Source organism: Chrysemys picta, chromosome 3 (assembly GCF_011386835.1).
Source record: "Chrysemys picta bellii isolate R12L10 chromosome 3, ASM1138683v2, whole genome shotgun sequence".
Taxonomy (NCBI): domain Eukaryota; kingdom Metazoa; phylum Chordata; order Testudines; family Emydidae; genus Chrysemys; species Chrysemys picta.
The window spans coordinates 155090707-155105555 of NC_088793.1; the positions used below are offsets into that span (position 1 = coordinate 155090707).

At 42.1% G+C, this 14849-nt stretch overlaps 1 protein-coding gene across 11 annotated transcripts in view; it reads left to right on the top strand.

Moving 5' to 3' along the window:
* LOC101950860 (NACHT, LRR and PYD domains-containing protein 3-like) overlaps positions 1 to 14849 on the top strand; it is a 52314-nt gene that overhangs the window by 9376 nt on the left and 28089 nt on the right. For 8 of the 11 annotated variants that reach the window (XM_005289543.5, XM_008174983.4, XM_042848534.2 and 5 more), the window contains 8 exons: positions 991 to 1143; positions 5506 to 5679; positions 5894 to 6052; positions 8815 to 8937; positions 10545 to 10715; positions 11435 to 11602; positions 12282 to 12452; positions 12643 to 13436. In XM_005289543.5, coding sequence (XP_005289600.2) covers positions 991 to 1143; positions 5506 to 5679; positions 5894 to 6052; positions 8815 to 8937; positions 10545 to 10715; positions 11435 to 11602; positions 12282 to 12452; positions 12643 to 12823 — 1300 coding nt within the window. In that variant the 3' untranslated portion in view covers positions 12824 to 13436. Of the gene's footprint in view, positions 1 to 990; positions 1144 to 5505; positions 5680 to 5893; positions 6053 to 8814; positions 8938 to 10544; positions 10716 to 11434; positions 11603 to 12281; positions 12453 to 12642; positions 13437 to 14849 lie in introns of those variants that run through there. The other 3 variants (XR_010599854.1, XM_065589331.1, XM_065589332.1) reach the window with 1 other exon arrangement.

Genomic DNA, 14849 nt, shown 5'->3' on the forward strand with positions numbered 1-14849 from the left:
ATAAGGTGAAATCCAGGGCAAAATTTGGCTTGAAAAATCTTTGTTACTTGCGGTTATATATGAGCCAGCAAGGAACCTCACAGCATAAGTTGAGTTTTCAGGGTTTGCAGTTAAACAGCGCCTCCCCGCATCTGGACTCCTTGGGTATGTTCACTTTGGAGTTGGAAACATCCAGATAACATGCCAGCTCCGCTCGTGCTCCTATGCTAATATTAGCAAAGTATCAAAGCCCGCCCCCCTCTGGGTCCATACTTGGGGTACTAGTCCATGCCACTGCCTATGTCCCAATGTCCACATTGCTATTTTTGGCATGCTAGCTCGAGAAAAGCTAGCATGTGTCTGTCTACCTGGGCTGAGAGACACACTCCCAGCTGCAGTGTAGACATATTCATTGAGAGACAGTAAGCATGGAAATCCTCAGTGTCATTTTTAGTCACTCTTCAGAGAGCTTCATATTAAGACCCTTATCCAAACATATTCAGGTATCTGCCCTCTTCTTCTCTTCACTTGTCTCCAGTGCTCATCCTTCATCCCAGCCCAACCAAATCCTCATCCTTTCCTTCCCAGCCTTACCCTTCTCTCTTCCCAAATAGCACTGCATCTCCAATGCCTAGCCTCCTGCTCCTTTTCTGTAACCCCCAAGTTCCACGTCCTTCCCCTCCCATTCCCTTACCCCGGCCAGGACACCTGCCTCTTCTGGTCCCATCATGGGATATCATCAGCTCCTCAGTGTCTCTACTCAGCCCAGATCCAATTGTTAGTTAATAAACTAAATACTGTGCAGTGCTCCTTCACGCTGATATTTTCTGTATCTGATATAAGACTATTACATATTGTATACTAGACCAAAACTCTGTGGGAGTCCATTGCAATCATTCCTGTGATAACATCCGTCTCCGTGCTGAAAGGTCTTCCTGATTAGCAGAGCATCTACTCCTGTAGTCTCCTATACAGATATTAACACTGCTAAATCTGTTTTTCTCCCTATAGTTTTAATGCCTCTGGAATCTCATTGTCTACGGTACTCAAGGTGTGTGCTCACCTTTTACGAAAGCTTAGAATGACCAGACTGTATGTGGAGCACGAAGCAGAAGATGAAATGTATTTTACAGTGGAAGCGAGCTGTGAAAGGGACCGTTGCAGGTAAATACAACTATTTGTCTCGCTCACTCCAAGAGACAATCTAGAGAGAGAACGTTAGCGGCAAACACTGCAGTATGGCTCCTATGGCTTTGGAGAGTGACTGTAGAATCATATGCTATTTCTATAAAACGCAGCCAGAGCAGGATAGTTGTGCTCCTTTGATATCTGATGGCAAGAGAGTTGAGAGGCCAGCAATAGTGTACTTTCCAGTGGATAGTAGGACCTAGCCTTTCCATATGTTGTCCCTTTCACACTCATAGGGGATAGAAGTGATCATGAAATTAAATTCATGATTCTAAGGAATGGTAGGAGGGCAAACAGCAGAATAAAGACAGTGGACTTTAAGAAGGCACACTTTAGAAAACTCAGAGAATTGGTAGGTGAAATCCCATGGAAAGCAAGTCTCAGGGGAAAAAAGTACAGGAGAGTTGGCGGTTTTTTGAAGAAACATTATTAAGGACACGAGCAAACTATCCCAGTGCATAGAAAAGATAGGAAGTAAGATAAGAGGCTGCTCTGGCTTAACCAGATCTTCAACAACCTAGAACTCAAAAGAGTTATACAAAAAGTGGAAACTTGGTCAATTATGAAAGATGAATGTAAAATTAAAACACAAGTATGTAGGGACAAAATTAGAAAGGCCAAGGCAAAAAACAAGATTAAATTAGGGGTAACTACATGAGAAGCCAGAGGAAGACCAAGGACAGGATAGGCTCCTTACTCAATGAGGAAGGAAAGATAATAACAGAAAATATAGCAATGGTCAAAGTGTTAAATGCCTTTTTTGTTTTGTTTTGTTTCAGTTTTCAACAAAAAGGTTAGCAGTGATTGGATGATTAACCTAAGGAACCTCAGTGTAAATGGGGTAGAATCTGAGGCTAAAATAGGAATGAACAAGTTAAGAATTACTTAGACAAGTTAGGCCAGGTCTACACTCCAGGCCTATATCAGTATAATTACATTGCTCAGAGTGTGAAAAATCTACACTCCTGAGTAATGCAGTTATACGAACCTAACCCCCTGTGTAGACAGCAGTATATCAACGGGATAGCTTCTCCTGTTGACATAGCTACCGCCTTGTGAGGAGGTGGGTTAACGACGCCAACAGGAGAAGCTCTCCTGTTGGCATAGCAGCATCTTCACTAAAATGCTACATTGGTGCAGCTGTATGTGAAGACAGGCCCTTAAATGGCTTCAAGTTGAAAGGGCCTGATGAAATACGTCGTACAGCACTAAAGAGATCTCTGAGCCATTAGTGATTATCTTTGAGAATTTGTGGAAGACAGGATAGATCCCAGAGGACTGGAAAAGGGCAAATATAGTGCTAATCCACGAAAAGGGGAATAAGGACAGACCAGTCATCTTAACTTCAGTACTCAGAAAGATGAGCAAATAATCAAACAATCAATTTGCAAACACCTAGAAAATAATAAGTTGATAAGTAGCAGTCAACATAGATTTGTCAAGAGCAAATCATGTCAAACTAACCTAATATCCTTCTTTGACAGGGTAACAAGCCTTATGGATAGGGGAAAACAGTAGATGTGGTATATCTTGACTTTTATAAGGCTTTGGATGATATCTCACATGACTTTCTCATAAACAAACTAGGGAAAAGCAACAGAGGGTCCTGTGGCACCTTTGAGACTAACAGAAGTATTGGGAGCATAAGCTTTCGTGGGTAAGAACCTCACTTCTTCAGATGCATCTGAAGAAGTGAGGTTCTTACCCACGAAAGCTTATGCTCCCAGTACTTCTGTTAGTCTCAAAGGTGCCACAGGACCCTCTGTTGCTTTTTACAGATTCAGACTAACACGGCTACCCCTCTTATACTTGAAACTAGGGAAATACAGCCTAGATGGAGCTATAAGGTGGACGCACAACTGGTTGGAAAAGCGTGTTCAGAGAGTAGTTATTAATGGTTCACAATCAAGCTGGAAGGGCATATCAAGTGGGGTCCTGCAGGGAATTGGCCTAGGTCTGGTTCTATTCAATATGTTCATAATTTATTTGGATAATGGAGTACAGTTATAAAGTTTATGGATGATTCCAAGCTGGGAGGGGTGCAAGTGCTTTGGAGGACAGGTTTACAATTCAAACTGATCTTGATAAACTGGAGTAATGGTCTGAAATAAATAGGATGAAATTCAATAAGGACAAATGCAAAGTACTCCACTTAGGCAGGAATAATCAGTTGTACAAATATAGGGGAAATGATTGCCTAGGAAGGAAGACTGCAAAAAAGGATCTGGGGGTTATAGTGGATCACAAGCTAAATATGGGTTAACAATGTAATACTGCTGCAAAAAAAGTTAACATAATTCTGGGATGTATTTGCAGGACTGTTGTAAGCAAGACACAAGAAATAATTCTTCCACTCTTCTCAGCATTGATAAAGCCTCAATTGTAGTATTGTGTCCAGTTCTGGGCACCATACTTTGGGAAAGATGTGGACAAATTGGAGAAAGTCCAGAGGAGAGCAACAAAAATGATTCAGGGTCTAGAAAATATGGCCTATGAGGAAAGATTGAAAAAAAAATGGGTTTGTTTAGTCTGAAGAAGAGAGGACTGAGGGGGGGACATGATAACAGCCTTCAAGTATGTAAAGGTGGTATAAAGAGAAAGGTGATAAATTGTTCTCCTTAACCACTAAGGACGGGACAAGAAGTAATGGGCTTAAATTGCAGCAAGGGAGATTTAGGTTAAACATTAAGAGAAACTTGCTAACTGTATGGGTAGTAGAGCTCTGGAATAAATTGCCTAGGAAGGATGTGGAATTTCCATCATTGGAGGTTTTTAAGAACAGGTTCGACAAACACTTGTCATGGATGGTCTAGATAAGACTTAGTCCTACCTCAGTGCAGGAGACTGAACTAGATGACCCATTGAGGTCCCTTCCAGTTTTACATTTCTATAATAAAATCACATCTGTATGCAAAGGGACAGCCCTAGATTAGTGCACCATGTAATTCCACTTAAGCCTTATTTTGGTGGGTTTAAATAGGATTTACTTGAGATATTGACCTTATGCTGGCTCTCTGCACAGGGGAGAATTTCACTCAGCGAACTCCTGAGTTCTAATCCCAGTGCTGCTGCTGAATCACTGCGAGGGGCCCTGGGCAAGTTGCTTAACCTCGCAAGTTGCTTAACCTCCATTTTGATTCATCTGTAACATGAGATGGATCTGTCGTGAAGATTAATGCCTGTGAAGTGCATTCATGATGGAAAGCTCCATATATGTAAGTGCCAATGCATCACAACTTGATAAAGCTCAGTGTTTCTAATGGCCTTCCTCAAATGCAAGGTACCCTGGTGGGGTAGAGCTGCTGTGTCATAGCTTGCTGCATGTTCACTCAGTCAGTGAAATTCCCACCCCATGCAGGGAGCCCAGCACGAATCCTGTGCACCTCCTTGTTCCTCTGCACAGGGGTGAATTTCATGCCTAGCTAGTGTTGGTGTCATCAAGATCACAGAGCTGTTTTGAATAGCGGAGCAACGTAAAGAATCATAGAACTGTAGGGTTAGAAGGGACCTCAAGGGTCATCTAGTCTAGCTGCCTGCCAAGATGCAGGATTTGTTGTGTCTAAAAGAAGTGGTATTCTAAGTCATCATTTTGTTTTATTTGTCTTTGTAGTGAATGCAGATGATGGTGTTAGAGGTGACCTTCTTGAAAAGGAAAAGAAAAATTGGACTTGTGCCCTTTTTTGCCCACTGTTTTTCCAAAAAAGTGCATTTGGATTTTTTTCCTATGCTTGCATTTATTTTGGAAATATCCAAATATCAAATCTAGTTCTTCTCAGGTTTTGGTGGATGACCCATTGGAGGTCTCAGAGATATGGATAGTGATTCCTTTCAGCCCTTGCTTGGTGGGCCTGGGGTATTAACAAAGAGAAGTTTGCTTGCGCATGTGTCTCTGCGTTTGAGTTAAATAGCTGTTAGTTAAGTCTGTACTTTTATTAACCTGAATTTTTTAAAGAGTCACTTCCTCTCTCAATGAGTTTTCACTTGCATGGTGTCTTTAATGGCGTAAGGCTAACAGTTCTCCAGTTGACCATAGAATCTTTAGAGGAAGAATTGGGTAGACAAGATCTAAATTTTGATGTCATATCAGAAAAAAACATCTTTCATTTCAAAACACCATGTGGGTCTCTTTCATATATAAAATTATTTTTTTAAAAGACCACTAGCCCAGTTGCCCTCCTCCCCCACTTCCTATTCCTTTGCTGATCACCTCTGAGCAGTAAAACCGTTCAATTTTGTATTAGCCAAGTGGAGACCACACTGGTTTTCCCCTGACATTTCTCATTTTATTTTCCTATTCTGTCAAAACCTCTAAGTAAGGTGATATCATTCTGCTTACAGAATAACTTTAGATAACCTTCCGGAAGACACTGCCATTGCGATTTGTGACCACGTTATTCCAGCTCATCCTGGCATTGTCACCCTTGATGTGAACGGGATTCAGGGAAGCAAGAAATTTGTAAATAGCCTGAAGAACAGTCTTCTGGACTCGGACTGCAGACTGGAATCAGTGGGGTAAATGGACATTTGTCATTTCAAGTTATCAGACAGACTCACCAGTTCTCAGGGGACCTGCCATATCCTTCCTCTCAGAGAAACTGAGCCAGGTTCTTCCTGATAATAAGCATCCATTTATTTCAATTTCATACTTCAGCACAGAGGCGGGTTATCTTGTGAGGGTCAGGAAGGAGTTTACAGATGGTTTGATTCAATTTTATTTTCTGCCAAGCTTCAACATTGAGAACCCCAGACTCCAGGCTTTCCAGGACATCTGCCAACATCTTGCTACTCGCCGTAGCCCGAGCAAATTCCTTTTATTCCGAAGGTATGAGGAGGATGAAATACACTTTGGATATGAGGCAAAGGATGAGGAGAAGAGTGGCAACAGGTACATTTTAGTTTATTCTTCTTCCTTTGTCTCTTGTTGAAATAATATGTAGTATGGGGGTGTCACTGGGACCTCAAGAAGTGGATCTAGCTTTAATAAAACAACGTCACAGGGGCTTTCTTTATAGAGGGTTCACACATATTTTCATCCTTCCCAGGACATAGCCAAAGCCTAAAAAAATGGAGAGATTGCACACTGAAACCCCTGGCTGTGAAATTTCAATCTTCTCAGGTTTGGTCTCAGCACATGAGGGTGAATGGTCCCACCATCCAGATTCAGAGTGCCTGTAGCATTCAGCATGTAAATGGACTGCCTAAAAGTTCCAGTATCCTGCTCTCAACTTCCTGGTCTGATTATCCTGGTTTTAGTTCATAAGGTAGCAGTCCCATATGACAGACTTCAGCCTGACCAGCATACATAAGACACCCCTGTTTCAGAATACAACATACCCCTGCCCTGGCCCAGACTCCACTTTCTTCACCAAGCCTCACATATTTTTTTCAGGATCAAATCAGGGCAATTAATTCCTGCTTTTTGTGGCTAATTGTTGTCATGGCAACCCCCCACTTATTTCCAGGTCTCAGCACTCGGAGACTCTGGAACTCATTTAATTCCCAAAGAAAGGGAAAAGGGAACTAGCACAGCAAAATGCTGCAGAATAAATAGACATAAAGAATGGGATGAGGGAGGGAGAGATAAGACAGTCTCTCAAACTCCATTTGTATCCATTTACTCAGACCTTGTCTACACTATGCGGTTTTTTTGACGCGAGTTATGCCGACATAAAGCCACTGCTTTAATTAAACCACTGTTGCATGTCCATACTATGCTCCTTGTGTTGGTGGAGTGCATTCACACTAGTAGCTCTTGGATAGACACAGAAAGCAGCGCACTGTGGGTAGCTATCCCACTGTGCGTCTGGCCGCAGGGTGCTTTGGGAAGGGTTTGCACCCCCCCCATCAGTCTCCGCCTCCCTCCCCAGCTCTCCACCGCAGTATTCCCCTCACCCCCTGCAGCAATAGCCTGCCCTGCCTTCCTTGTTGCAGTGTTCCTAGTGCTGGGGAGAGCAGGATTCCACATCAATGACTCTGTGATTCCCTCCAAGGTCTCCCACAGCTTCCTCTTCCCACAGAGCAAGATGATCTACCCCTGCCCTGTAGTTAGGGTGACCAGACAACAAGTGTGAAAAATCGGGATGGGGGTGGGGGGTAATAGGTGCCTATAGAAGAAAAAGCCCCAAATATCAGAACTGTCCCTATAAAATCGGGACATCTGGTCACTCTACCTGTAGTCCCGGCATGAGTGTGTTTGCTGCCAGGAGCCAGCGTACTCAGCTGGACAGTAGCTATGTGAACTCTCCATGCTGAGGAATGTCAACACTTCCCCAGGGTTTTGAAAGGGGAGGGTTGCATGCCTGTGTAGCTGGATACAGGGCAGTGGCATTCAAAACAGTGAGCAGAGTGGTCACGGCGGGTATTGTGGGATACCTCCTGGAGGTCAGTTACAGTGACTTAACAAATGCAGTGTCTACACTGATGCTTTGTCACCCTAACTTTGCCGCCAAAAGCTCTATGCCATCAAGGTGGTTTTATTTTGTCGCCAAATGGGAGTTTTGCTGCCAAAAGTAGCATTGTAGTATGTATGCCTCTAGCTTGAGAACATCAGGTGGGAGACAGTTACGTTTTTTGGAGTCATCTAGTTGAGATGTGATGCATAGAACCAGATTTCTGAACTTATAGTCACATCTGAAAGGTTGTTGAACATGAAAGTAAAAATGTCTGACCAGCATGACTGGTCTGCAGTGATCTTCTTTAGGTTCCTCAAAGGCTCTAAATAATTAACTTTAGTTCAACAGAGTGCTGATGAGCTTTGCCAGACAGTACCCCAATACAACCACCAAACCGCGCAAAGTAAATTCTTCATGAACCTACTCCCTCCCAGTGGACCTTCTGTAGCATTAGCATGTCTCCTAAGGCAGTATGTAGACATGCTGTAGTGCTTTGTCCCCTTTTAGTGGTGACTGACCCACGTATCCAGGTTGATGAGCCTGCTACATCTTGGGCTAACAGAGACAGACCTTTTAGCTCAGGCGACAGAGCTCATATTTGTAAGATCCCGAGGTTGTTGGTTTGATCCTTGCTTATGATGACCCACCCAGGGGCACAGCATTACCACTGGTGTGTCTTCCCAGATACACGCGATGCAGATTAGGTTCCTAAAGCACTTCAGGCATTGACACATCTACCCAGCAATTTATATGTACTTTCAACTTTAACTTCATCCGAGCAATATTGGGTGGGTTGGTTGGTTGGTTTTTGGTCAAGAATATGTAAATATAGATCTAGAAAGATTAGAAACGGGCAAAACATAACCAAGTGAGATTCTATTTGAAAACATGCAAATGAATACATCTGGGGGAAATAATCTGAAACAGAGATATTCAATGGGCGGGAAATGCAGTGTGATATGATAGAAAAGGGCAGTGCGATTTTGGGGCTGCGTACACAGAGGCATCATACCCTAGGATTTTCAGACACTGAGTTTCTTTAGATTTGTAACTTGAGTCAATGTAAGGTTATTGTTATGAATAGTAGTTGATTAAAATAATGGCATTTCTACTGCCCCTTTCACCAGATTATCTCAGAGCGGTTAATTGATATGGAAATGGCTGTGGAAGAAGAAATGGAAAAGCCATGCAGTAATTCTTTTAGCACCTCTTTTCTATAGTTAGGATGTACTCTTTTTCACTTTCTTTTATCCAGACTCCAAAAGAAAAAGAAGAATGAAAAGAGAAAAGAAAAGAATGAGGCACAGAAAAAGTGTTTTCCCTGGCCATGTTTAATAAGGAAAACAGGAGAGAAAAAGGAAAAGAAAAAGGACTGCATGTAAATATTCCCTTCCCCTTTTTCATGGCTCTTTCTTGAAATATTTTCAGTAGTTCAGTGTAATAAGATAGAAGTCCCTGAATATATTTACCCACAAAGGGACAGACACCAGATCCAAATGAGAATAAATGATATACTGTTGTAAGGAAAAAAATAAACTACAGAAGGACTCGAATCAAAACCCATGCATGAACTTCAGGGAATTTCGACCTAGTTCCAAACTTCATGATTTGTGCCCATCGCTATATTAAGTAAACCTAAATCCAGGATCTGCAATCCCACAAACTTTGGGAACATCTAGATCCAAATTTTGCAGTTCAGTCCCATCTCTGAAATAATGGCAGAAAAGAAAGAAAAAATGTTTCTTTAGTTATTTCCCTTGGTCAGATTATGATTATTATTTGTTTGCAACAGTGCCCATGATGTGCTAGGTAGAGCTGGGAGAAACTGTTTGTAAGAAACTTTTTTTGGCAGAAAATACAGATTTGGGGAGACAGAGACATTTCATCAATTCATTTTGACATATTTTGTTTCAACGTTTTCTAAACAAAATGTTTAAATGTTTTGGTTTAAAACAACTTTTCAATTCAAATTTCCTTTTAATATAATTTTTTAAAATATGTGAAATGCTCAAAAATGAGACAAAATGTTTCATTTTGGGTTGAATGAAACCCGAAATAATTGTTCAACCTGAAATAATTTTTTCCAGCTTTTCAATTTACTAAACATTTTATTTTTGACTCTATTTAAACTAATTTTTTTTCGGAAATGCCAGTGAACCAGAAAATCCATTATTCTCCCAGCTCTTGAGCTAGGTGCTTTCTAGACCTACAAAAGGGACCGCCCCTGTCCCAAGGCGCTCACTGACTAAGGGCAGACACACAAGTAGACACAGGTCAGGGAAGGGGGGCAACAAAATGGATTTTCTATACAAATCAGTAAGATTTGCTAAAAGCAGCATGGCTGGTGTGTTTTAAGAGGGGCTTGAAAATGGAGAGGGCAGGGGCCTAGTATGAGTTCAGGAGAACTGAATGGCATGAAGGTGATTGTTTGAGGTGGGTGGACAAAGGCAGTTTAATTGGTGAAGTGGAGGGAAAGGAGACAATGCATATCTTGACAAGGGAGGGCCGCTTTATACAGAACCTTGAAGGAGCATCATGTATCATGTCGGCTCTTCCTCTATGGGTTCTCTTCCTGACTCTGCTGTACTAGCTGTATGACTATGGGCTTTCACTTATGCCCAGATTTTCAGAATTGTCCTATAATTTTTAGATGCTCAGTTTTTGGGTGCTCAGATTGAGACCCCCTCTGGGCCTGATTTTCAGAGGAGCCGGGTGCCTATAACTCCAGTTGATGTGAATGAAAGCTGTGGGTGCTTGGCTGCTCTGAAAATCCGGCTCTAAGTATTCCAAGTTGGGCATCCAAAACAAATGGCCAATTTTGAATATTTTGGCCTTAACTGCTTTGTGCCTCCATTTCCCCAGCTAGTACGCACTTTGGCAGAGTGCTTAGAGATCCTCAGGTGGGAAGTGCTACCGGTGGGAAAAGAGTTGATGTTTTTATTTATTGTTATATCTTTTATTGTTAAAATCTGCTTTTTCCATTAGTGCTGTCCTCTCCTGTCTCCCTGAAGAGTATTTTCTTGAGCTCACCAAGTGGGTCACCTCCACGTTCACGCCGCTAGCCCTGTGCCTGGATGAAAATTCCATCAATGATGAGCTGATGAAAACAATATGCGAAAATCTGAACAGTACTGATTATCAGCTTCAGTCACTGAGGTGAACAGAATCTTCTAAGGCGTCTTCCTGGTATCCAGGATAGGAACATAGGAATCTACCAGAACTGGCAGGAACAGACCAGTTCTCCATTTGGTTCAAACAACAAGGAGTCCTTGTGGCACCTTAGCAACTAACAAATTTATTTGGTCATAAGCTTTCGTGGGCTAGAACCCACTTCATTAGATGCATGGAGTGAAAAATACAGTAAGCAGAATATGTATTCTAGCACATGAAAAGATGGGAGTTGCCTTACCAAGTGGAGGGTCAGTGCTAACTAGCCAATTCAGTTAAGGTGGAAGGTAAGGCAACTCCCATGAAAGCTTACGCCCAAATAAATTTGTTAGTCTCTAAGGTACCACGAACACGGCTACCGCTCTGTAACCTGTCACCATTTGGTTCAGTATCCTGACTCTGACAGTGACCCATACTAGATGCTTCTGAGGGCTGAAGTTTACACCAGCTGAGGATCTAGCCCCCAGTTTGACTTTCATGAAGGTCTTACACAGTAAATACTCGCCAGTGGAAATTACTCTGAGTTGTTCATAATGAGAGATCCAGGGGTTGGTAGGGGCTCTAAAAAATACGTGTCCATGTAAGTTCAAAATATCTGCTACAGCAGTCATCCCTCTCCAGTTTGAAGTCTGGACTATCTCTGTCTATAGCTTTCTTTCAGTCCAGGGCTTGTTTAATCTTTTCTCCTTGTATCTTTCTTTTTAAAGCCTTCGCTCTTGCAGCATAACCCAGGAGAGCATGGCTAATATCTGCTCACTATTCCTCTGCAACACGGCAATCTCCTTGGACCTGCAGAGCAACCCCGTGGGGGATGAAGGAGTTAAAATACTTGCAGCGTGCCTGAAGAGTAAAGGTTGCTGCCTAGAAAAACTGAGGTAACAGAGACAGATGCTCTGGTGTAACCATTGATATGGAAAACTGAGCACTGGAACTAGCACTTAGGGTGGTGTCCACTGGTTTCAAAGCATAGTTACTAACATAGGCCCTGGTCTTGCAAATATTTATTCATGTGCTTAACTTCCCAATCCATTTAAATGGGACTGCTCTTGGTAGGCAAAGTAAGCATGTGCCTGTGGCTTGGTCTACACTAGAAAATTGTCAGCTTAACTACGTCTCTCAGCAGTGTGAAAAATCCACACCCCCTGAGCAATATAGTTAAGCCGACCTAACCCCCAGTGTAGACAGCGCTAGGTCAATGGAAGAATTTTTCCATCAACCTCGCTACCGCCTATCTGGGAGGTGGATTAACTACAGCAACAGGAGAATCCCTCCTGTGGGCTTAGGTAGTGTCTTCTCTGAGTGTTGGCAGGATTGGGGCCACAGCCTAAGAAACGAAGGGTCGGAAGATGGCCAGCAGAGAATTCGCTGTGTGCACAGGAACTCTTTTGCTGGCCAAGGCTGCCTCCCTCACACTGGCAGAAGGGTTCTGGGGATAGGGCACAGGCGGGATAGGGTTGGGGAGGCAGGGCTGAGTGGAGCCCTTCAGTACCCAGTCCTCTGAGACCTGAGCAGAAGACACACATCAATCCAACTTTTCTTTCCTGGTTATTTCAGCTTATCAAATGCTGACCTCACAGAAGACTGTGTCCCTGCCATCACCTCTCTGTTTTCCCAGAAGAACACCCTGATTTGGCTTGACCTGAGCTTTAATAACCTTGGAGATGGTGGAGTGAAAGCCTTGTGCTCTGCCCTGAAAGATAAGGAGAGCCATCTTGAGAAGCTAATGTACGTCCAGGCTCCATTCTTTTCCCTTTTCCTTTTGTTTATGCCGTAAAGAGTCCCGGGTGGGTTGTTTACAAAACCGTAATGCACTCCGTAATTCTTCATTTTCATGATGGTTTCAGTGATTTCAGGCAGCAATTAAGTTTTCAAGCTCTCTGATTCTGATTCTTTCCTCTTTCTCCCTATTGCGTAGCCTTGAAGACAATGGCATCACTAACAACTGTGAGCAGGAGCTCATCCAACTCATTGAAAACACCCTGTCTCTGAAATACCTGTGCTTGGATGGTAATAAGTTTACATCCACCTCCAGCGCCCGCATCTATGGCGTATGGGACAATTATCATGATGATGAGGAGGAGGTGGAGGAAGACTGACAGAGAGTCGCAGGCGCTGCACTCAATTCTCCCTTCTCGGCTGTGAAGGTAGGTGCAGATCTCGGGGAACTTCAGTATGTTACACAAACATGGTGCTAAGGAAAGGTACCAGAATGAAACCACTGGGATTTTTACAGTAAATTCTTTACACACTGAACAAAGTGCAACACAGGATGCAGCAGTGCAACCATTTCCTATACTGCTCTGCCCATGAGCCTAAACCCTGGCATGGATGGAGCATCTCTAAGGATGAGATGGTTACAGTCTCCATGCTCACCCAGCCCTTGGATTTTCTGATGTGACTGGCATAAAGGGTGCCAAGCAGAGGTGATGGCAGAGAGAACAAAGGTGGCAAGAGGAAACCCACCTATAGAGACCCAGAAATTGAAATCTGAATTTCAGAAATGACCTTATCAAGTGACCTGACATTTATAGAAGGCAACTTTGCAAACTACAGTCACCTCGGAGCTGCAACCTGGTGGTTGTTCATTATGCTAAAAGAAACTAGGGCAAATAACTCTTGCTTGTGAGTAAATGTTTGCTGGTTCTTGTGCATTACTGAACAATACAGTGTAGTACAAATAGTTCCAAAATTAAAGGATAATGCAAGACATCACCTGTTTCATGTCCAATTTCCAGATTGTGAGCTGGCTGGGGCAGGGACTGTCTTTATGTCATTTGTTTATACCGTGACTATTCCTCACAGGGGAGCTTAAGTGCTACTGCATTAGAAATAATAATATAGCCATGCAATAATCAGTTATTCAGTGTTTAAGGGGGGAGGGATAGCTCAGTGGTTTGAGCATTGGTCTGCTAAATCCAGGGTTGTGAGTTCAATCCTTGAGGGGGCCACTTAGGGATCTGGGGCAAAATCAGTACTTGGTCCTGCTAGTGAAGGCAGGGGGCTGGACTTGATGACCTTTCAAGAGTTCCTTCCAGTTCTAGGAGATAGGATATCTCAATTTAAAAAAAAAAACACTACTCCTGCCACACCTTAACGTTCCTAGCCATGTGCATACAGACTGACTTCCCAGTTTCTCCTCCAAACTCTTCTCTCTTGCAACCTATTCTCCTCCCTCCATGGTCCATGTGTGTTGCTACAATGAGAATTATAGATTCCAAGGCCAGAAGAGACCATTGTGATCATCTAGTCTGACGTCCCATATAACATAGGCCATAGAATTTCACCCAATAGTTCCTGCCCCAAAGACAATCCTACAAAGAATCAAACCCAAGAATATTGACAATAAAAATAAATTCCTGAATGTTTTGCTTTTGACTGTAACTATCACAGCTCATCAAACATCATAGTCTATAACATCTGCAGATCAATACAGTGTGAGATCTCTAATGCCTTGTAAACTGGAACATGTAATGGGATTAGGACTAAAATGTACTAAGGCAGCTAATTTTTCATTCACTATTAATATTTATAGGCTCTTCTAAATGTATTTCACAAGTTTCAATAACAACCTAGTAACCTGGTATGGCATTTTAGCAATTTATAATCACCTTCTGTAACAGGGATCTGAATTAATCTTTATACATCTCATTAGTTTAGCTATCACAGATCTTTTACAAGGCAATTGGCTTTCAGCAGCCTTCATTTACTTTAATTTATTAATATCTCATTTATATTTCATATATGCTGTTTTAATTATTAAATCGCTTCATCTCTGAAACATAATTCTGTTATACAGCACCTACCCTGTGCTTTTAGAGCTTGAAAAATTTTCAAAGGCATTTTTTGAAACAAGAGAAGGTTTTTGTTTGTTTAAAGTCAAGATCAATTTAATTTTGCTTCAGGTTCTTGTTTTTTTTTTTTTAAATCAGATCTTAATTTTGAGCCAGAGGTTCACAAAGTTTTTCTTAGCAAATGAAATTGATTTTTATTCTTTTTTTAAAATTTCTCTTTATTCTGTCCTGATATAAAATTTTATAATAGAATTACTGGTACAAAAGTGCAAACTATACAGGGCAGAATTATCATTAGTAGAAGCACCATTAAACAACAGATATTTGGGTG